The 20,335-nt window shown below is 32.4% G+C and overlaps 5 protein-coding genes and 4 long non-coding RNA genes across 19 annotated transcripts; 5 read left to right on the top strand and 4 right to left on the bottom strand.

Moving 5' to 3' along the window:
• The first annotated feature begins 316 nt into the window (after positions 1 to 316).
• On the top strand, positions 317 to 4,145 carry LOC128882871 (uncharacterized). Of its 2 annotated transcripts, XM_054134667.1 has the most exons (6): positions 317 to 2,472; positions 2,530 to 2,726; positions 3,240 to 3,327; positions 3,384 to 3,473; positions 3,529 to 4,019; positions 4,084 to 4,145. In XM_054134667.1, the coding sequence occupies exons 1-5, from the start codon at positions 1,417 to 1,419 to the stop codon at positions 3,976 to 3,978; spliced, it is 1,881 nt and encodes a 626-aa protein (XP_053990642.1). In that variant the 5' UTR covers positions 317 to 1,416; the 3' UTR covers positions 3,979 to 4,019; positions 4,084 to 4,145. The 2 variants fall into 2 exon arrangements, with proteins under 2 accessions (XP_053990642.1, XP_053990641.1); XM_054134666.1 differs by having other exon boundaries at positions 318 to 2,472; positions 3,529 to 4,145.
• A 351-nt stretch (positions 4,146 to 4,496) lies between these two features.
• Positions 4,497 to 10,549, top strand: LOC128883039 (ABC transporter C family member 14-like). 5 transcript variants are annotated; one of them, XM_054135003.1, is made up of 14 exons: positions 4,499 to 5,407; positions 5,467 to 5,642; positions 5,703 to 5,812; positions 5,890 to 7,609; positions 7,679 to 7,876; positions 7,924 to 8,085; positions 8,223 to 8,310; positions 8,373 to 8,476; positions 8,539 to 8,706; positions 8,759 to 9,123; positions 9,213 to 9,700; positions 9,831 to 10,140; positions 10,195 to 10,303; positions 10,409 to 10,549. In XM_054135003.1, the coding sequence occupies exons 1-14, from the start codon at positions 4,592 to 4,594 to the stop codon at positions 10,521 to 10,523; spliced, it is 4,929 nt and encodes a 1,642-aa protein (XP_053990978.1). In that variant the 5' UTR covers positions 4,499 to 4,591; the 3' UTR covers positions 10,524 to 10,549. The 5 variants fall into 5 exon arrangements, 3 of the variants coding, with proteins under 3 accessions (XP_053990977.1, XP_053990978.1, XP_053990976.1); XR_008458690.1 differs by having other exon boundaries at positions 4,497 to 5,407; positions 5,890 to 7,876; positions 10,199 to 10,303; positions 10,422 to 10,519; XR_008458689.1 differs by having other exon boundaries at positions 4,498 to 5,407; positions 5,890 to 7,876; positions 10,199 to 10,303.
• A 498-nt stretch (positions 10,550 to 11,047) lies between these two features.
• LOC128883041 (uncharacterized) lies at positions 11,048 to 12,583 on the bottom strand. 2 transcript variants are annotated; one of them, XM_054135006.1, is made up of 7 exons: positions 12,406 to 12,583; positions 12,246 to 12,329; positions 12,111 to 12,162; positions 11,807 to 12,033; positions 11,661 to 11,740; positions 11,408 to 11,585; positions 11,048 to 11,351 (listed from the first exon to the last, which is right to left on the bottom strand). In XM_054135006.1, the coding sequence occupies exons 1-7, from the start codon at positions 12,476 to 12,478 to the stop codon at positions 11,059 to 11,061; spliced, it is 987 nt and encodes a 328-aa protein (XP_053990981.1). In that variant the 5' UTR covers positions 12,479 to 12,583; the 3' UTR covers positions 11,048 to 11,058. The 2 variants fall into 2 exon arrangements, with proteins under 2 accessions (XP_053990981.1, XP_053990982.1); XM_054135007.1 differs by having other exon boundaries at positions 11,807 to 12,030; positions 12,406 to 12,582.
• On the top strand, positions 11,370 to 12,479 carry LOC128883042 (uncharacterized). The gene is made up of 3 exons (XR_008458691.1): positions 11,370 to 11,643; positions 11,699 to 12,059; positions 12,113 to 12,479. It is a non-coding gene; the product is annotated as an uncharacterized LOC128883042 (long non-coding RNA).
• LOC128883040 (uncharacterized) lies at positions 12,551 to 16,155 on the bottom strand. Its single transcript, XM_054135005.1, has 20 exons — positions 15,669 to 16,155; positions 15,372 to 15,601; positions 15,213 to 15,289; positions 15,098 to 15,158; positions 14,949 to 15,003; positions 14,787 to 14,905; positions 14,515 to 14,738; positions 14,333 to 14,447; positions 14,173 to 14,279; positions 14,058 to 14,125; positions 13,878 to 13,999; positions 13,786 to 13,831; positions 13,690 to 13,734; positions 13,559 to 13,633; positions 13,353 to 13,509; positions 13,200 to 13,285; positions 13,066 to 13,147; positions 12,902 to 12,997; positions 12,772 to 12,840; positions 12,551 to 12,724 (listed from the first exon to the last, which is right to left on the bottom strand). The coding sequence occupies exons 1-20, from the start codon at positions 15,896 to 15,898 to the stop codon at positions 12,692 to 12,694; spliced, it is 2,097 nt and encodes a 698-aa protein (XP_053990980.1). The 5' UTR covers positions 15,899 to 16,155; the 3' UTR covers positions 12,551 to 12,691.
• Positions 16,156 to 16,181: 26 nt separating this feature from the next.
• LOC128883043 (uncharacterized) lies at positions 16,182 to 16,541 on the top strand. Its single transcript, XR_008458692.1, has 2 exons — positions 16,182 to 16,314; positions 16,392 to 16,541. It is a non-coding gene; the product is annotated as an uncharacterized LOC128883043 (long non-coding RNA).
• Positions 16,542 to 16,848: 307 nt separating this feature from the next.
• LOC128883073 (uncharacterized) lies at positions 16,849 to 19,905 on the top strand. Of its 2 annotated transcripts, XM_054135060.1 has the most exons (13): positions 16,849 to 17,430; positions 17,537 to 17,647; positions 17,702 to 17,762; positions 17,828 to 17,931; positions 18,274 to 18,419; positions 18,474 to 18,572; positions 18,626 to 18,680; positions 18,748 to 18,777; positions 18,888 to 18,997; positions 19,083 to 19,214; positions 19,271 to 19,451; positions 19,525 to 19,583; positions 19,681 to 19,905. In XM_054135060.1, the coding sequence occupies exons 1-13, from the start codon at positions 16,962 to 16,964 to the stop codon at positions 19,897 to 19,899; spliced, it is 1,776 nt and encodes a 591-aa protein (XP_053991035.1). In that variant the 5' UTR covers positions 16,849 to 16,961; the 3' UTR covers positions 19,900 to 19,905. The 2 variants fall into 2 exon arrangements, 1 of the variants encoding a protein (XP_053991035.1); XR_008458707.1 differs by lacking the exons at positions 19,525 to 19,583; positions 19,681 to 19,905 and having other exon boundaries at positions 18,888 to 18,999; positions 19,271 to 19,412.
• On the bottom strand, positions 17,302 to 17,856 carry LOC128883077 (uncharacterized). The gene is made up of 3 exons (XR_008458713.1): positions 17,656 to 17,856; positions 17,521 to 17,605; positions 17,302 to 17,466 (listed from the first exon to the last, which is right to left on the bottom strand). It is a non-coding gene; the product is annotated as an uncharacterized LOC128883077 (long non-coding RNA).
• On the bottom strand, positions 18,068 to 18,894 carry LOC128883076 (uncharacterized). 4 transcript variants are annotated; one of them, XR_008458712.1, is made up of 4 exons: positions 18,756 to 18,894; positions 18,514 to 18,671; positions 18,305 to 18,457; positions 18,068 to 18,255 (listed from the first exon to the last, which is right to left on the bottom strand). It is a non-coding gene; the product is annotated as an uncharacterized LOC128883076 (long non-coding RNA). The 4 variants fall into 4 exon arrangements; XR_008458710.1 differs by having other exon boundaries at positions 18,074 to 18,304; positions 18,366 to 18,457; XR_008458711.1 differs by having other exon boundaries at positions 18,068 to 18,457; positions 18,514 to 18,710; positions 18,756 to 18,872.
• Positions 19,906 to 20,335: the final 430 nt, after the last annotated feature.

Genomic DNA, 20,335 nt, shown 5'->3' on the forward strand with positions numbered 1-20,335 from the left:
AAATCGTATTTGCTTATGAACGTCATGTTAGAGTACCGTACGAAACGTTTAATGAAAAAAAAAAGTTGCAAAGTATTTTTTTTATAAATTCTTTTGGATGCAAAATCAAATCAATATTTTTAAGAAAAACAATGTCCATAGTTTCAAGTACTAATTGCATTCAAAGTTGGAGTTATCAAGAAAAACATAAATAATGTCAAAGAATTGTTAGCGTGTTTTCTCTGTGAGCCGTAGACGTGTTTTTGTGTCAATAAAGAAAATAAAAAGAATTTGACATGCATGTAGTTCGATTGAATGTCGTGAAACATATAAATTATCAGTGATATGTTACTTGTCGAATATTGTGAAAGCGATAAAATATAGATAGCATATTTTTGGGGTACGATTAAAAAACAAGGACATATATTTATGTGGTATGCAGTTAATAGAAATTAAAATAACAATAAACATATCTTAGACATTTCTGAGAAGTTTCCAATTTGATCTATACTTAGATTCACGCTTTTATCACCTCTTGTGTGATTGATGAGTAGAATAGATTTGTCTTAAATCATTTTTGTTGGAGTTATGTCCTGAGTACATATAGATTTTTGTGTTGATATAGTAATAAAAAGAAAAGGAAATAAAAATTAAATTTTTTTTTCTTATTGATTTGAATTATTACTAGTTTTTTTTTAATAAATAAGAAGTCATTTGATCATATTTTTTTTTTTGTTTTATAATATTTTCTTTTCAATTTATATAAAAACAATTGTTTATTTTTACTGATTGCTTTAAAGTAAAATAAAGTATGATTTTTTAGAAATATAAATTAATGCAGTATGTTGTAATGAAATCGTGAATATATAATATATTTCATCTAGTGAAATTGATTTCTTTTTGCGAAGGTTTTTTTTTTGTATACCACAAATTACAAGTCAAGTTCCGTGTATTTTTTTAAATTACGACTTGTATTAGTCTTTTTTGAAGAATTTATTTCCAAAGTCCATTTATATAGATAGGTCAATACGCGTTGATACACCATTTAGCGGGAACAATAATTAGTAACGTGATTTGTTTGCTACGTGAAATAAAACATAATTTTTAGTGAATGGGTGACGTGAATTAAGGAAGTGTCAATCAAAAAAAAGTTTACATCAGTTTTCTATTTTATTTAAAAGCCGAGTATTGTTCTTTCCTTATTGTTTTAAGCTTATTCAACTTAAATTACTTGACAATTCTTACTTATTGTTTCAACTAGGTGTACTCAATTTTTGTCTTTTGGTTTCCTAGAGCTCGTTACTTACTCCAGTAATTTATTGAAATTATAAGCGTTGTTTCCGTATCAATTTTTACAGTCTTTTTTTTTGTTTCAAACTTTTTATTGTGAAATCGCTATTTTTGTTAAGACTCTCTTTTCATCATTAAAAACTCATAATGAGCAATACTTTTGATGCTTCGTTAACGCCTCCTAAATTTTTATTTAGTGTTCTACATAATGAATTTCAAGACAACTTAACACCAATAAAGAAAAAATTAAGCAGCTTCACATCAAATATAACATGCAAGAAAACGCAAGGAGAAGATTATTCAATGACATGGTTTTCAACCGCCGATACCACACTTAAAAGCTCTTCGGACTGGTCTACAAGTGATGTGCAAAAGCATCCTCTTGATCTAATATCATCTCAATCAACGCATCATCATGAAATATTGGATGATTCTAGCGATAAGCATTTCACATCTTCTACGCAAAATTTATTTAAAACTTCGCATCAAAGGGAATCAGATAAATCTTTTTCCTTGGTAACAGAAAAATGTGTTGATGAATTAAATTTTCATAATTCGTACACATATGGGGTCCAAAATCAATTACTTAAATCTTATTCCACTCAACTTTTACCAGATACATCACATCTTTTACGTCTTCGACTTGATTTATTATGTAACAATAAAGATTCTAATATAGCTTATTTAACGGACTCAGATACAACGCAAAAATGTGATACAGATTCCATTAGTTCTATAAGCCGACTTTCACATATATTGGGTAACTTGCCGAGTCCTACTACGCGAAATGTATTGGATTCAACTCATACGTCATGTTTAAACTATCAACAAAGAAGTGATACCGATTTATCAAATTTTTGTCGTCCTTTTCCATATTTCCCAGAGCCCTACCAACTCATCAATACCAAAAATAAAAAAATTCGACATAAAACTGCTCCATCTCCATTGAATCCATTCATTATATCGCAGAAAAGCACTCTTGATTCAAAATTGAATACATTCGATGATCAATACATTCATCCACTTTTTCAAGACATGTTTCCTGACACTGTTCTTTCTGATACTGTAGCAAAGAAAAAATCAACCACTCCATCCAATGCCTTAGTATACAATCCACCAGAAAGCATGGCTACTTTGTCTTCAATGAAACCTTTAGACAAACCTTTAACGTCGGAGGATACTCTTTCTTTGGATTCCTTTAAGGTATATCATTTGCTCCTTATTTATCATAGCAAAGAAAATGACTGTTTTTATTTCTAGGTATATCCCTGTCAAGATGCCAATTGTTTAGAACGCAAAGCAATCGGTCCCTTCTACGAAAACAAAGTTTGTCAATATTATCACTCTCAACGAGATAGAAGACGTCACCCAGTTCTTTGTCAATACAAAGCAGAGCCTTGTGATCATCATTTCAACGTAGAAAACGACGAACCATTACTTTGTCCACTACGCGACCAGTACGTTATCTTTATACTTTTCAAAAACATACTAAAGAAGCATTAAAATATTGTATGCTTTTATTAAATCGTTGATCTAGTGTAATTAGTATTGTTAGTAACCGTTTCACCCACTAATACTACTACTACTACTACTACTCCTACCATTAGTAGAACTACTATTACTACTACTACTACTACTACCATTAGTAGAACTACTATTACTACTACTACTACTACTACCATTAGTAGAACTACTATTACTACTAATATTACTACTAGTAGTAGGATTGTTAGTATCATTATCATCACTACTAATGTCATGATGAATGGTACGGTTCTTACAATACGCGTGGCCGTTGTCTCTACAGTGACCATTAATTGTGATTAGACAGCGCATGATTATAGGCGGTTTTGTAATTTTTGATGGATGGTGTTATTAGCATGTTCAGTTTATAAGCTTTGTTAGAAGAAAAAAAGTTTTCTCTTTGTGTATCTGAAACTTGGCGTTCTAAGCATTAAATTTTTGACTAGGTGCGATCGTTGTCATAATCATCATGAACTTTTGTATCATCCGAGTATTTATAAACAACGGTTCTGCTCATCTTATAATCAGCTAGAGGTAATATTTTTCTCAAAGAAAAAATTAGTGAAATGCATCATTGTATGCTGATATAGTGTTACAGAGGAAAAATGTGCGCTTTCGCACATACACGAGAAGATATACGCTGTGAACTATTTAGCCTCGAAGATGAAAAAGATCCCAAGGTAAAGATTTTTAAGGTTTTTTAAATAAAATTTCAACTATTTTTTAATTCTGTAGCCGGAATTCTTCATGAACTTATTTAAAACAATCTGGTGTCCTTACGGAGTGCAACACGATTGGCATGCATGTTTATATGCTCATACCTATCAAGACTGTAGAAGAAATCCAAAGATCGGATACACATCTGAACCGTGTCCTTATTGGAAAAAAGATCTTCATTCAGCCGATTATGACCGACGGTGTCCTGCAGGTTCACGTTGCCCTTACGCTCACGGCTCCAAGGAACAATTGTATCATGCATCTTGTTATAAGCTGATGCCTTGTACAGATTATCGTTCTGAAAAAAAATGTCCCAGAGGAACTATGTGCGCTTTTTACCACGAACTCAGTGAAAAACGTTTCGCCACGCCTGTTATGACAAATAATAATGTTTTACCAGTAACTTCAATGTGCTATTTGCAAAAAAAATTTTCAAAACCCCCACTCTTCAATACAGAAGCCTTTTAAAAATGTGTTTACGACCATCTAGATATCAAGAAAATCAACAAGTAACAATGGTTTGACAATGAAGAATATGAAAAACTGTTATTTGTTTTGTTTACTTTTAATAAGGAGAAAAAACACGAAATTTTTGGTGAAATTTATACAATGTTTTCAAGAATCATATTGGTCAACTCCAAGCAAAAACGTAATTAAAAAAAAGCTATTATAGAAATAAGAAATATTAAAAAAAAATTGTTTAATTGAAATTATTTAGTACACGAAAGTATGCGTAAAGGTTTTAAAAAAAATGTTATTTTTCAGTTTCAAATTTTTAGACCTGTGCGTCAAATGATGAAGCTTATGGGAGATTAAAGTCACAGACTTTTGTAAGAAACTCAGTAGAAGCAAAAAGAACAGATTCTTTACCAAATCTTTTGGTTCTATAATACATTTTTTCAAAAGTAACACCATTCTTGAAAAGTATATTGAATTTTTCAAAGAAATCAGTGCAATTAAAGTAGCTTGATTTCAATTGAAAAATTCAACATATTTTTTTCTAAAATAAAAATTGTATTGGAATAAGTTTTTTTTTCATTATTTAATAGTATTTTTATTTATCTAATTAAAACACATATTTATGGTGCGGGAGTCTATAGAAAGAGGTACAAACCTTCAATGTTTTCATTCCGACGATTCGGAGTGTGAAAGTCACGTTAGCAAAAAAATGCTACCAAAACCAGTAGAATCAAAGAATTTTTGTCAAAAATGGTTTTGGGAACCTCATTCATTAATTTTTGAGTATTTTACTTCATTTATGCTGCGAGCAAAATGTGAAGGTTTTCGCGGGGTAAAACCGGATGAATTACCAGATTTATGGCTAGGAGATACAATATCAGTTTGGTGTGAGCGCTTTTTTAATAAAATGGATAATTTATTAGTTCGTTCACATAAAGGTTTAACATTGATATCTTCCCCTCAATGGATCATTTTAGCAGCTCTGTTGTCAGTTTTTAAATATCATTTATTAATTATTTTCGTTATGCAATTAACTGGAACCTTAAGCGCTCTTATATCAAGTTGTTTAATGGCAGTATTTTTGGAGTCACAAGAGTCCAATCCAGATCAAATGAGTTCATCAGCACGGATGCAAGGTGTCCTGGGTGGTTTAGGTATTTTATTTTTAGATCTTTTCTTCATCTTTTTCAATTCACAAGCAAGGTTTTGGTCCGAGCGTATTAAACTTCGTATACAAGGTTCTTTAACATGTGGAATCATGCACAGTACACTAAAACGTTCAATCCATGCCAAATCAATGAAGGAAAACGCTGTTCCCAATTCTTATAATATGCTTATTGTTGATGTTGGTGCCATTACTGATTTAATTTTCGCTATGCTAGACCTTTTACTTCTACCTATAAGTGTTACCTTCAGTTATATTTTTTTGGTAGATCGTGTGAGTTTTTTTTATTCATAGTGTTCGGTCGTATATGATTGTTTGTTCATTATGCTTAGATAGGGAAATCAAGTTTGACTGGAATCGGAATATTACTTTTTGTAATTTTTTTAATGCTTTTTCTTCAAATATTGAATGGTTTATTAAAACAATCATATGTTGAAAAAAGGGATTTACGTTTACGTCGAACGCATGAAGTCGCCACGGAAGTACGATCAATTCGTATGCTAGGCTGGTGAATATAACGAATAAAAATATACTCATAATCATACTAGTTTTTTTTATTACTCTATAGGGGTCAATTAGCTGCTCAATATGTAGGAGTATTTCGTGAAAAAGAAATGAAGTATCTGAAATATCGTATGTATTTAGATACTTTGGCAGCCATACTCGCTAATGCAGCGTGTAAGTGTACCAATGAAACACCTTCTGATAATTATTTTTTAAATCAAAATAATAACGTTTTTTTTGTTATATAATAGATAATTTCACACAGATTGCTATATTTACTGTATACATTATGGATGCTTTAAAAGTAAATCCGTTTTTCCGATTTAAAGCTTCAGTTGTCATACCTGTCGTTCAAGTGACCAATAAACTGGTGGAACCCATTTCCGTACTTCCTTTCACAATTAATTCGTTAATTGAAGGTTGGGTGTCTTGTGAAAGATATTATAAAAGAGTTTGCAACGGTCGCCCAGCTTTCGAATCCTTTAATGAACCTAGAGCCTGTAATATACCCAAAACATCAATGTATCGTTCAACAAGTAGTGAATTATCTCCCTTGTTACGCAATTCCAATACTTTGGAATTTTTTTCGCAACCTCATTTAAACCAAAAAAGAAAAAATTTACAGGAATGTTATTCTTTATGTGATAATAAATCCTCTTCTCTTGAAATGTATTTAAAAGAATCAGAAATATATATGATTCAAGTAAAAGGTTTTTTTTTCTGGGAAAGTTTAACGGATCAAAATAAGTTTCCTAACAAATGGTTTTTACGTGATGAATTTTCGCAATTGTCGAAGGATAAAATTGAAACCGTAACAGATAGCCAAATTTATTGTCAAATACGAAATAATTTAATAAAAGAAGAAAATCAATTGAAAAATCAACAGTTCCAGAAACCTTTTTTTTTTTTAACTATTCCGGAATTTACTGTAAAGAAACGTGAATGTTGTTTTGTTTCAGGCATTTCTGGAAGTGGAAAAAGTTCATTGGTGCTAGCGCTTTTAGGCCATATGTTTTCATTTACCGAAAAGTTTAGCATCCACTCAATTCAAAACTCAGTGAGTAACTCAAATAGTGCTGAAAGAAATCAAAGTATTGGCTACACATGTCCGTCACCTTGGATTCCTAAAGGAACGGTTCAGTCGGTTATACTTTTTGGACGTCCAATGGATATTCAACGTTATAATCGTGTAATAGAAGCATGTGAATTGACGCTAGATTTAGAATCATGGACTCCAGATGGTGATCAACGTTTTGTGTGTCAAGGAGGAACAAGCTTAAGTGGTGGACAAAGATCACGTCTTTCTCTTGCGCGTGCATTATATGGTTTTGTTCATCCAAATTATCGTGATCTACCCCAGGAATTTGTAACACATATATTTTTTTTAGATGATCCCTTTGCGTCATTGGATCCCGCAATAACCAATCGAATATTTTTAAATTTATTTGGTGTTAATGGTTTACTTCAATATGCTACTACAATCTTAACTTTTCATGATCAATTTTTTGAATATTCTATTCATTCTTTAATCCAAAGTTCAGATGTTTTATCTGTTGATCTCAAAAAGTATACTTTACATCACGGTTTTCTAAGAAGAGTTGCCCTCGAGCGAAGTTGTTCCAAGATACAGAATCATGATCACCACTCTTATCAAAGTATTTATCAGAATAGTGATCACACAAGTGATCCGAGTGGTGATAAGAATAGTGGTCAAAAGAGTGATCAGAATAACGATTTAAAGGTACAAACAAAAACACAATCGTTTCAACACAGTTCCCGTGTCATCAATACAGAAAACAGTCATGAAATGGTATCTTTAATAAAATCTCATGATGAAGAGTTTATGGTTTCTGGGTCCGTCAAATCGCATACATATACGTGGTTTTTACAGCAAGTTGGAGTACCTCTTATTCTATTCATGGTTCTATTTATTTTCTTACAGTATTTATTACAATACGCGTCAACATTATGGTATCAAATTTGGTTTTGGTTTTTTTATGCTATCGCATTTTTTCTTGTAATATTCGATGTTTATTATAGGTTGTCTTACTGGACTTACTCGAGTTCTATATTAGCCAAAAATAATGTTTCTTTAGTTTCTTCTACGACGAATAAAACGTCACATGAAAATTTTTTTTTTTTTCTCAATGTATTTAAAAAAACTTTTACCGCAATTCAACAGGAACATTTACCTACGCAAGAAGAAAATAATAGAGGATCGCTTATTATATTTATCATGTAAGGAAGCTAAATGTTCATTTGGCTTGTGAGTACATTCTACACAGGTTATCTCTTGGTAACATTACATTTCTGGCGATACTCTATTTTTTTGGACTTGTGGGTTCCTTAAAAGCTTCTTTAAAAATACATATAGAATTGGTTGAAAAAATATTTCAAGGCCATTACTGTATGTATAAAATTTTTCCTCTAGGAGTTATAGTGAATAGGTATAAATTCACGAATTTTCAAAACATAATCATACATTACCAAGTTGAATCATGATAAATTGAGTTGTAACATGGATTATGTAACTTTGTATAATTTCAATAGAGTTGTATTTGTTTAATTATGGTTCTGATCCTAGATGTAATGCGGATATGGATATCGTAGATAATGGTCCTTTACGTACTCTAAGTGGATTTTTTGGAACAATTATTAGTTTTGTATTAGGGGTTAGATTTCTGTATTTACTTTTTTTGCCCCTTTTTTTTTAATTAAAAATGGCGTTTTGTAGATGTCCATTCTTTTCTTCCTAAGCCCTTGGTGTAGCTTAATTCTACCGCCTGTAGCTTATATTGTTTATCATTATGTGTATAAGCTTTTCCGACCTGCTAACAGGTTAGGCATTGCGCAGTGAAGAAGAGTTCCGTTTATTTTCATTTACTTGACTGTTGCTGTAGAGAGCTTCAGAGATCCAAACTCTATGCACTAAGTCCCTTGTGTGGTCATTTAAGCGAATTGGAGTCTGGTAGTTTTTTCATCAAAGCTTTCGGTGCTGAAAAGTATTATGAAGATAAAAGTACTGAATTAACGTCTAATTTTTTAAAAACACAATTCATGCAAATTGGGTATGTTCACTAAAGAATTCACAATTTTCTAAAGAAAATGTACATTTTTCAGATTCACATGTTGGGCAAGTACTCGACTTGCTTTATTATCCTTTCCATTTACATTTTTCAATTCGGTTGTTCCTTTCATTTTACGTTCTCTTAACATTGTGGCTCCGATACAATTTTTTTCTGGGCTTCTTTTTGGTTATACACAACAGGCCGATGCGGCTACTTCCGCTGGTTTCACTGGCTTAGCTATTTGGCTCGCCATTCGATTACCAACATCCCTCGGTGCAATCCTGTGGAGTTTCTCTGATCTTGAGCAAAAAATGTGCTCATTGGAAAGAATTGAGTCAATGATTACAATGTTTGGTAGTCAGAAACAGCCGTTGATAATTAGACAAAACAAATTCACTTCCAATCCAATCACTCCACGTACGTCATTTAATTTTTCACATTAATAGATAGAGAAAGGTCTATCTACGAATTCATGTAAACTAATCTATTTGTGTGCGTGTGTGTAGATTTAAAAAATACACCATCTCTGTTTAAAAAATGTGTGTATCGATATGAGGATGATATTGATGCACATTTAGTGAGTCGTTCAGAGAATATCGTCCACAAGATAACTGAGATTCCTTCAAATCATGTTATCATGAAGGTATTAAATCTTTCCGTGTCATACCAAGTCGATCTCTCGTCATCTCATAAGTCACCTGAACAACAAACCGAAACTTGTTCCAGTTTTCAAGAACCCTGTGCTTTGCGTATTCCGAATGTTTCCGCGAAATCAGGTGATTTCATAGGGATAGTTGGTCGAACGGGTTCCGGAAAAACAACGTTTCTTCTTTCTCTCTTAAATCTTCTAACAATCAACCATGGGGTTATACTTCTTAACGATATACCTATTTGCCACATGAGTGAAACTTTGATTAATAAAATTATTGGGATACTTCCACAATTCCCTCCTTTATTTCGAGGTTGGACTCTTCGTCAGTGTGTTGATCCCAAGGTGCGTTTTTTGAACACACTTAATGTGTTTGTCAGTCTTGGATGAGTACATGAATCTATGAGTTTTTAACTGAGAAAAAATGAATCAGTTTACATTTCTTTTGATTTTACCAAAATACATGTTCGTTCAGAATCAATTCCTTCCTTCTGAAATTTATCATATTCTAAGTCTTGTGTCATTAAGTACAAGAGTTGCTGCTTTGGAAAACGGACTCGATACTATTGTCATGTCACCCTCATGTGAATCGGATACAAGTTCCGCCATTTTTACAAACGCAGAACTGCGAACATTAGCACTTGCAAGACTTGCTCTTCATTCAAAAAACTATCGTTTAGTTCTTGTGGACGAGCCACCAGCTGAAAATTTACACTCTGAAGACCATATTTTGACACGGTGTTCTTCCCAAGCGGAGCATGACACAACTTTGAATCATTCAAACGGTACGCACGTCTAAACTTGAAAGTATTAGATGACTACGATTTTTGTTTGCATAGCAAGGAGTGTACCTTACGCGTCAAAAAAAACGGACGTTGCTGATTTATTAAGAATGCTTTTCCCCACATCGATTATTATTGTCGTAGCTCATCAAGCTGCCACATTCAAGTATGCTTTTATTTCTGTTTACGGTTTTTAAAGAAGTGTTTAAACGCATTTGTTTTTCTTCTGCAAGACTTTTTCCTTTCTTTATAAATTTTTTTTTAAATGTAGAAATTGTAATCAGTTATGGGTTTTCTCACGTGGTGAACTTAAAGGAATCGAACCGGGATCTTCAGTGAGGACTCAAGAAGATTTAACGCGTTTAATTATGAAATATGAAACATAATATCATCGTTGTGTCATCTTTTTTTTTTGACCGCTAACAAAATTTGTTTTTTGAGTGTATGGCTTGTGTCTGCTTTTCTATTTGCGTGCTACAAATACTGATAATCTCACTGTGTTATCGGTGAGGTTTTATAGTAAAGGTGCAATCCATTCTTGGTCTACCGTTCTTTTTGTTCTGTTGGATCTAAAGTATCTGTAGGAGTGCGTTCCATATTCTTTAGCGACAAGACGTTTACAATAAACCACAAGAAAGTCTTTCACTTTTACAACCATGTGTTGGAGCTGCACAATAATTTATTTACACATAGATTTAAAAAAGAAAATTTAGTTTACAATAGACAGAAACACTTTTTCTACTTGGTATGATACTGTTAAAATTTACGCACTGAAAGAATTCGGTGGTTTTTAACGGAAGGATCAGAATCTTCATCTTTTTTGTCAATAGAAACCAGTCATTCTTAGGGACAGAAAAATTGCTTAAAGAGCCTAGATTGGTGTCTACTAGTGTTAATGAAACATCAAAGTCAACCACCTTTTTATTTGAATTCATCAGCATTCGGGTCATCATTTAATTCCCATAACTTTTCAATTTCTCTTCTTTGAAATTCACTTATTTGTAGCTGTTTTATAGTCTCCTCTACATGACGACTTGCTTGTAAATTGTACGATTCTTTAAGTTTGTTAGTGTAAATGCCTTGTATAGTACATGAAGGTTTTAACGTTTTTTTCGTTGCTTTTAAAGTTTCTAAAAAGTCACATAAGAGAGCAACATGGGAGCGCGGCCAAGGCTTGATACTGTCCGTTTTTAGAGATAATTTGTGCGTCGAGTCTAAGAAATTAGAACGTGGTTGGAAACATGTTTGTGAGTTGTTTTGCAAGTAGTACATGTATCATTGAGAAGCAAAAAGTGACGATAAGGATCGGTATTTGTTTTGATTTTAAAGTCTTTTCCTTGATGATTATAACGTAAACGACGTTCTACTAAAGCTCCAGTCAAAAAAATTCGCGTTAAGGTGCCTTTCCACCATGCTTGAATTTTAGACGCAGCTGCATCACGTTTTCTCTAATAAAATATTTCAACACGATCAATCAAAAGAAAATGAAAGTCTTATGATATTAAGGTTTGACAAAGCATTACCTCCCATTCTTTCGAGTTTGACTCGTTTTTTTCTATAGGACTATCTTCATTCTTAACTGGCAATGCAATTTTCTCGTCCTCTACAACAGATTCATTTTTCTTTTGTAACATGTTCGCCCCATTGGTTTTCCCTTATTCAATGTTACCTTTGCTTTCTAAAAGTTTTTCTGTATCTTCCTTGAAAGGAACAGATTTTTTTAGTTCATTGACATTGATAGATGAAAAAACATTTGCCTTGCGTGTTTTTCGCGGTAAAAGTTTTTTTTCACCAGTGCCTAACGGATAACGTTCTTCAGCTATCGGAGGCTCACTTGACACTTTAGGTTCTTTCGTTATCTCAGGTTGACCCAACATCGCACTCGAAGGCAGCCTGCTTTAATCATTTACTATAATTAAGCAGTAAGAGTGTTCATGTTTGAAATTTTTTTTTTTTCAAACAAAGCTGCGTACAGGTCAGTGGTGTTCGTTGAATCTATAAGTTTTGAATTTCCTTGAAAGGAATCTTGGATATAAAATATTTACAAGAAAGTTTCTTGACATTTAATTTTTTGAAGGGTCACAAAAAGCAAATATCATGCTGATTACCTTGTTTTACATGAGTTTGCGTCGTAGGGAATGGTTTCTGAGAGAGAGTTTCTTCTTGTGAAAAAATAAGAGGAAGTTTATTCTCTACATGAAAGTCGAGTAGGTGACATATAATAGCGAAAGTTTTCTTTTAATATTAAAGGCATATAAAAAGATTTACCTTGTACGATGTCTTCGTTGACGAGATCGTTTGAAAAGCTTTTAAACCATGTACCGCTTGTAGCGTTTTTCATGATAAAATCAACAGTGCTTTTACAAAAAGTTACAAAAAAAAAAACAATTCAGTGTTATGTAGTAACGGTATGTACAGTCGAAAATATAATGTTATTTGAGTTAAAGAAAATAATCCACAAACCAAAAAACAAATAGTATTTGTACACGGAAATATCAATAAGAAAAATTTAAGATTTTTTTTCGTTTTAAATAAATATACCTTCAAATTAAACTTAAGAGGTAAAAAGTGATAAATCGTTTCTTCTCTACAATATCAAAACATATTAAGATAATAAAACTAGGATGCAGCTACCTGCTCGTTCCACAAATCTGAATAGTAGCCATTAGGAATAGAAATAAGTTGTTGGTGTGTGCCTTGTTCCTATGAAGAAATCAATTTTTCCAGCCTCTCGCCTTTTTAACAACGTTCAAAATAACATTACCACAATCCTTCCTCGATTAAAGACATAGATCATATTAGCATCTACTATAGTGCCTAAACGATGAGCTACAACAATAACTGTTGTGTCCGTTAACTTCTAAGAATAAATAGATGTATTTATGTATCAAATGTCTCGGCTTGATGACATTCAATAAATATTATTACTTTAAACTGATTCATAATATTTTTTTCAGTGATGGAATCAAGGCAAGATGTAGGCTCATCAAGTAATAAAATGCGTGGGTTTCTTTTTGTTTTTGTTGTATTAATGTAAAAATAAAATAAGTTAAATTGATTACCGGAGTAAACATCGAGCGATAGCGATTCTTTGTTTTTCTCCTCCACTTAGTTTAAGGCCTCTTTCTCCAACGATTGTGTCAAAACCCTAAAAAATAAGAAAGGGTTAAAAACAAATATGCCGACGGACTAAATGAGAAACGTAAATGCATTACTTGACTAAAGTTATTAATGATAGTGTCATAAATTTGTGCTGCTTTTGTTGCTTGAATAACTTGTTGAAAGCTCGCATTCATGTTTCCATAACGTAAATTCATTAAAATTGTATCGTGAAAAAGAGTTAAATCTTGTGGAACGATTCCAATATTCTCTCTAATTTTTCTTAGTTATGCCAAAACAAAAAGGTACCTGCTATTCTAACCGTAAAGACCTAATATTGAGAGTACGAAGATCGTCACCATTGATTGTGATTCGGCCTTCATGTGGATCATACAATCTAACGTTGCAAAAATACGACCAAAATAATCTTATTAAAACCAACTTTTAAAGAACCTGAAGAGTAATTTGAAAAGAGTCGATTTTCCAGATCCTGATGTTCTACGTTCAACGAAATTGTCATCAATATTACTTAACTCAATCTTATTGTACCCGACAATTCCAATTTTTGAGCCTTGTGGTATTTCCAAGTTTAAGTCTAAAAAAAACAAAATATTTCCACGTTTTTGTACTGTACACGGTACTGGATAAAATAGGAGTATATTTTGAGTACGGTGTTGGTTCGTATAAACGACTAGTCTGTTGATCAATATTGTCCTTTTTATAGCCAAAACTAACGTCTTCAAATTTTATAGCACTTGTTGGGCTAATCATTCAAGAGAAAATTAAAAACACCTTAACAAGAAATGGTAATATAACTTTACGTTAATTGTAGAGATTTAGCATGCGGAATAGAAAAACAAGTTGGTTTAATAGATAACACTTCATAAAGCTGTACAAAACATTGTAAACACTGGGGGTTCAACGCTACATTGGAACCTTTTCCAAGTCAACAAGATGAGAACGCGTATCTCTGTAGACAGAGCCTAGCATGTTAAGAGGTATGGACAGCTGGAATAATAGACTGGAAACGAATGCCATTGTTCCTGCAGTAGAATACACAACTGACAGTAACACAGAAATTTTAAAAAAATATTACCAACAGGGATTGTATTAGATAATATATGAGAAGCTGTTAATAACATGGAGGAACAAAGTCCGACGTTAAAAATCAATTGTTGTCCGAAATTCAAAAACGCCAAGGACTGTGCTACCTTTTTTTTAGAAGAGTCAAATAAAAAATTGTATATAATTCTTATCAAAATTTAAAAACATAGCTACCTTAATACTAGCATTTTGAGAATGCTTTTGTATTGAACGATACTTTCCAAGTTCTAATGGTTCGTTGGCAAAAAACCGAATGGATTCTGAGTTCATGATGGAGTCTAGAAGAACCCCTGATGTTTTTTGTTCCGCTTCATTCATCAATTTTCTATACACAGTTCGTTTTTGGGTCACTTTAGCAGTAAAAATAACGTAAGCCGCCATAGTGACTAACGTTGCACCTTTTAAAATTCACGATTACTCCTTTTCTTTTTTAATATATCTCTTACCTGCTATATCTTTACCAACTTTCCATGCTAAAAGAGATAACACTAGGGAAAACTCCAAGATAGATGGAACTATTTGAAAAAGTAATGCATTTAGCAATCCAGTAATAGATCGAATGCCTCTAGAAAGAAATGTATGTATGTTTTTTTTGAAAAAATGATTACCGTGAAATAATTAACGAAAGCTCTCCTGCTTTACTTTGAAGTAAAATATCTAAATCTAAAGCAAGAATAACATAAAAAAAATTAAAAAAAAGCTGTCGTTGTTTTTCCTTTTTAGTATTTTTGTTTCCTTATTATATAAAAAAACATACCAATAGAATGCAAATGCTTAAAAGTTGTACAAGCAATTGCAGAACAAGCTGAATAAGATACCTACAATACAGTTGATTTTTCCTAAAGTCTAAATAAGGTTGGGGTATAGCTTACTCGGCTAAATAATGCATTACGGAGTTCATTGAAGCCCGACGCTAGGATTCTTGAAGCACCATAACCAGAAATAAGGGCTAACATATACATACACACTTTTTATATTTTTTTAATGTTTAAGTGGCTTTTCTAAAACATTAAGAAAAGCCGTTGACAGACCTAGAGCAGAGAGAACGAGTGGCACAGGTTTTTCGATGATAGGAGCCTCTACGCTACCATTATCGTTCCTCGTTTTATTCAAGAATTCGTTTGGTAGATTGTTTAAAATGGATTCTTCATTTTGAGATAAATTGTCGATTAACTGACCAAGCAGCAATGGAGTTTGTATCGTTATTAATTTTGCAACAATCATAGAGGCCACAGAAAAGATAACCCGAAATCGGTGTGGACTAGAAAAAAGAAAGCAGTCATCAGCACAACACTTAAGTATGAGAGGGGTTCCATTGCAGAACATACGAATCTTGAAGCCAAAAAAAAGGATATAAACGCGATATCATTTTCATTAGTTCTGATGTTTTAAAGTATTTTTGAAACGTTGCTTTTGTAAGCGTATGAAACAAAACCGAACGATTGTTGCTAAATGGATCATAGACAAAAAATGTATTGGTTTTGTGTGCATTTGTTACCCACACAGGGCATCGGTAATAGGGTGAGAGTAAAGAATGACGTTTTAGGAATTTAGACATTGCAAAGTCTCATGCTATGTATAAAAAGAAATTTTTATCAAGTACTGTTCCCGGAATTCAAACAATGAAAATTCTTTTCTTGTTGACTGGCACGAATAATTCATAGTTATAAAATGTTTTAGTAGCAGCTTGTTTATGTTTTGAACAATTTTATGCGTGAAATTCCTTTTCTAGATGACACAAAAAAGAGAAAGCGCTTTGTTTGCCGCACAAGACATTTTATTGTTTTGCCTTAGTCTCCATCAACAGTCTTTACTTCATTGGTTCCGTTTGTTTATTTGATAAAAAAAAAAAAAAACTATCACGGGTGTTCTTTTACTGCACCTAATTCAATCGAGTCTCTTGTCTTTAAAGCGCATGCGCACCAAAAGTGTTCATGTTGTCTTTCTCTACCCTGTATGGCTGTCCATCCAACAGTAAGCGCTTTTGTTTATTTTTTTTTAAAATAAACACAGTCTTATGCATCGGCTTTAACTTATCTTGTTCATGACAGAAAGTCATGAAGAGCTAGTTTCTTTTTTTTTAAACATTTTACGTAGTAACCGTAATCCTTTAATCAAAGGTAAGGTCTTTATTGAACGAACGCGTCTCGACCAGAGTGAAGAAAAACAATTAAAAACCATTTAGAAAATTTTTTACACTATTTTATTAACGTGAAATGTCAAATGCTGAATGGTTCGTAAACATTCATGAAAACAAAGATGGTATCAAAGAATGTTGAGGGCACGATTGCAAATAAAGTCCCTGTTGAAAAAACAAACTTTATTTTTAAAATGATCCGATTTTTTTAACAAACCAAAATTAAAAGTTTAAATTCTTCAATACACAAAGGAAATGTTACTTAAGCGTAAAGCTTAATGTGCTCTACTTTGTGTGTCTACATGTAGATGTTCACAGTACAAAATTTAAGATAATTTTTACAAAATTATAAAAGTGTTACCAACCTAATTTTTTACTGTTACTTAAAATAACTGAGAACACGAAATTATTCTTTACCCAATTTAGCGAAGAATTGCTGTAGTGATATGTTAAGAGTATTCACGGCATGCTGAACTTATAAAAGATGACATTACTAGAATGGAGTGAAGAAGATTATTTTGTGAGACCTTTACCGCGTTTTCCTCAACGTATAGCAGTGGATGTTTTCTATGATCATCGCAAGTATCTTCCGGGTGATGTGTTTCGTTGTCATATAGAAATACGACCTCCTTCTTTTTGTTTTAATGTTCCCATGAGTCGACTTGACGAGTTTAAAGAAAACTTTACTCTTGACTTATTTACCGCTCAATTCATAGGAGTTTGTACTGTTAAAGATGAAGCTTATTTGCATTATTTAAACCTTTATAAAGAGTCAACTCAATTATGTAAAATAGAACAAAATCATTTTTATTGTCACTTAAAGAATCAGTGCAATGAAATGTATCCGAAAATATCTTCTTTCCAAAAAAAAAAAGACTTGGTTTTCACTGATTCACTTGATCATACGCCCTCAACAAGGGTGTATCCCGATATATGTTATGATCCAATCCACGGTAAAGAAATAGGGAAGAATCGAAACACTTCATTCCCTAAAGATGTCTTATAAAACAATTTAGTTTTAAATTATTATCATGTTTTCAAACTTGCTGTGCGTTGTAGAATCTAACAAGGTTCTCTTTGTCAAATCATCACCTCATTGTATAGCCGAGAAGCAAAGTTTTTTTCCTACTGAAGAGTCTTTCGATGACAGTCAAGAGATGGTTGCAACATGTACATACTGCGCAACGTGAATCTTCCTTGGCTTAATTTTTTTTTGTGTTTTAGATGCATTCGAGTGTTTGATTCCATTAGACATTCCCCCAACGTTTATCGGTGATATTTTTAGGTAAAATGTTACAATGTGACGTGGGGATTTAAGAGCGACAACTTGTTGAATGGTGGTCATTTTAGTTATACGTATTTTATATCTTTTGTCATGTCGCGGAATCGATCCTGTGCAGAAAAAATATTTCATATTCTTGCACCTGTTATTCTTGGGGGATCACATCATTCTAGTAAGACATTTGTGTGTCAGTGGTATTCATTTCAAAATCAACGCTACCAGTTTGACACATTGATTCATTCTACTGATTGTTTGGTTTTTGTTGAAAAAAAATTTCTTACTTTTATAAATTTTGAACGTAACAACTTATGGCTTTTTTTCCATTCCACATTTAAAAGCATTTTTTTTTATCATTTATTAAAAAAACAATATTTTCTTAGCTTTGTTGTTTGTTGTATTGAAACATTCTTATATATACAACTACCTTGTTTTTTAAAAAATAATAACCAAACAAAAAGGACATTCTTTCTTCGTTTGATAATTAAAAAAATTGATTCTGTGGTACATTTTTTAGATACATCTCAACCCAAATGTATTGTGGATACCTGTTTTGACAATGGATCACCTGATCAACAAAGGAAACTATCTTATAAAAATACACCCTACAGTACATTCAATTTTCGCAGTCATTCATGGAAAGGAGGTACACCTCAACATCAGGTAATCTCTCTTAATCAGTTCTTATAAAAACCCTTTGCCTTCATAAACCCGTAGTATAAAAAATTACAGCCGTTAACTACAAAAACAGTAATACCTTACGCATTAGAAAGTTTGAAAGAATGGTACTACCCAACATCCGAATCTAGGATAGAAGTCAGTTACATCTTCTACCGACCCTGTCAACTTTGTTAACAATGATTCATCAGGTCGTTGCGGCATTAAATGAACTTGGAAAATATACGTCGAACGCGACTGCAGTATGTACGTTGAAAGAAAAAAAAAAGCTCATTACTGCGAATCATATTTTTACAACATTTTCATTTTGTAGCATCTCACCAAATTCTGCATATGGCTGAAGGTAAATACATTTCATAATTTCTGCGTAGTGCTTTTAACAATCTTCTTGAGTTTCGTAATAAAACATTTTTTAAAATGAAAACGAAACGTGTGACTAATTTTTTTTTTCAGACACTGTTCGTCTTTCATACCAGTCCAATTTGATTGCTGAATTACATTTATTTAAAAATAATGAAAAATTGCAACACTCCTCCAATAAAAAATTAGATCCTTTGTTTAAGGTGTTGTTTATTCAATGCACCGTTCTTCGTCTGTCTTGCCATCGGTGTTGATCTCTGTCTCTTTTGTATTGCAAAAATTCTATAGGTTTATGATCCTACTTATTATGTGACTGTGTATACGGGAGATGAATTTATAATCCATTTTGATTTTACTAATGCAGTGCACAAAACTTTTGAGATTCATTCATATATAATTCGTGAAGAAATTCCGCGTGAAGTAAATGGTGTTGTTCATGCTGTTATCCTTTGACACTTGCGTCATGTTTTCATTAGGATTCTCGTGAAAAAAACAGCATCTTCCCTTTTCAACGCCTTTTTCAATCAAAAAGAAATACAACGGATGTTCATAGGAAAATTATATTATGTGATAAACAAATTGTTGTAAATCAAACACAATGCACAGTTTTTTTCCCGATTTCATCTTCGTGGTGTCCAACAATGTCGTCTACCTTAGGTAATGAATAGATTTGGTGAAGAAGAGGAAGCAGAAGAAAAAGCATAACCTTATTTTAATTTCTTTTGTCTAGTGAAAGTGAAATATTTCCTTTTATTTAAACTTTTATGTGCTCCTCTTGCTTCCCAACTCGTAAGTACCAATAAAATGCCTCATACTTTTTCTTTGTATGAAAAAAAAACATTTATCTTTAGTTCTAACACTAGTTTGTTCCTTAACATATATTTAGTCAGACGAAATTCTTCAAGTGTTCTGGACTACAGGGATAAATATATTCACTCAACATACAACAAACGACCATGGTATGGATTTTTCTTGTGATATCTACAAAACGGAAGCTACTAACGATGAAAAAAATGAAAACCTTTTTCCAATGTACTCGAATGTTGAGAACATATGTAATTTTGGTCCTCGGGCGTATCAGGCTCACAAGGCATTTTTAATATGATATCGAATTGAATAGTGTACTTGATACAATGTTTCAAATCTTGTTCTGATCCTCATTTCTTTCCTACCAAAGAATCTTGTTTTTTGTACAAATTATTTTTCAACAATCTTTTTAATTTTTATTATACTAAGTTTGAGAAAGAAAAATAATATAAGAAAGAAATTTTTTTTTTTAAACATTTGCAATAAATTAAAAAACATAAAATTTAATAAACGCTTCATTTCATAACGTATGTCGTACAATATATGAACAATTACCTTTCGTTAGTTTCTTTTCTTAACTGCACGCAAAACATTTTAGTGCAGTGTACCATTTAGCGTTTTTGAAAGAGCTAATAGTTGTACTTTTCAATCTATTGCTGAAGGGAACAAGGAACAAATTGTTCTAGTATGAAGCGTATTTCCAGACCTCATCAATAAACTTTGCAACCAATCCT

Source organism: Hylaeus volcanicus, unplaced genomic scaffold (assembly GCF_026283585.1).
Source record: "Hylaeus volcanicus isolate JK05 unplaced genomic scaffold, UHH_iyHylVolc1.0_haploid 12197, whole genome shotgun sequence".
Lineage (NCBI taxonomy): Eukaryota > Metazoa > Arthropoda > Insecta > Hymenoptera > Colletidae > Hylaeus > Hylaeus volcanicus.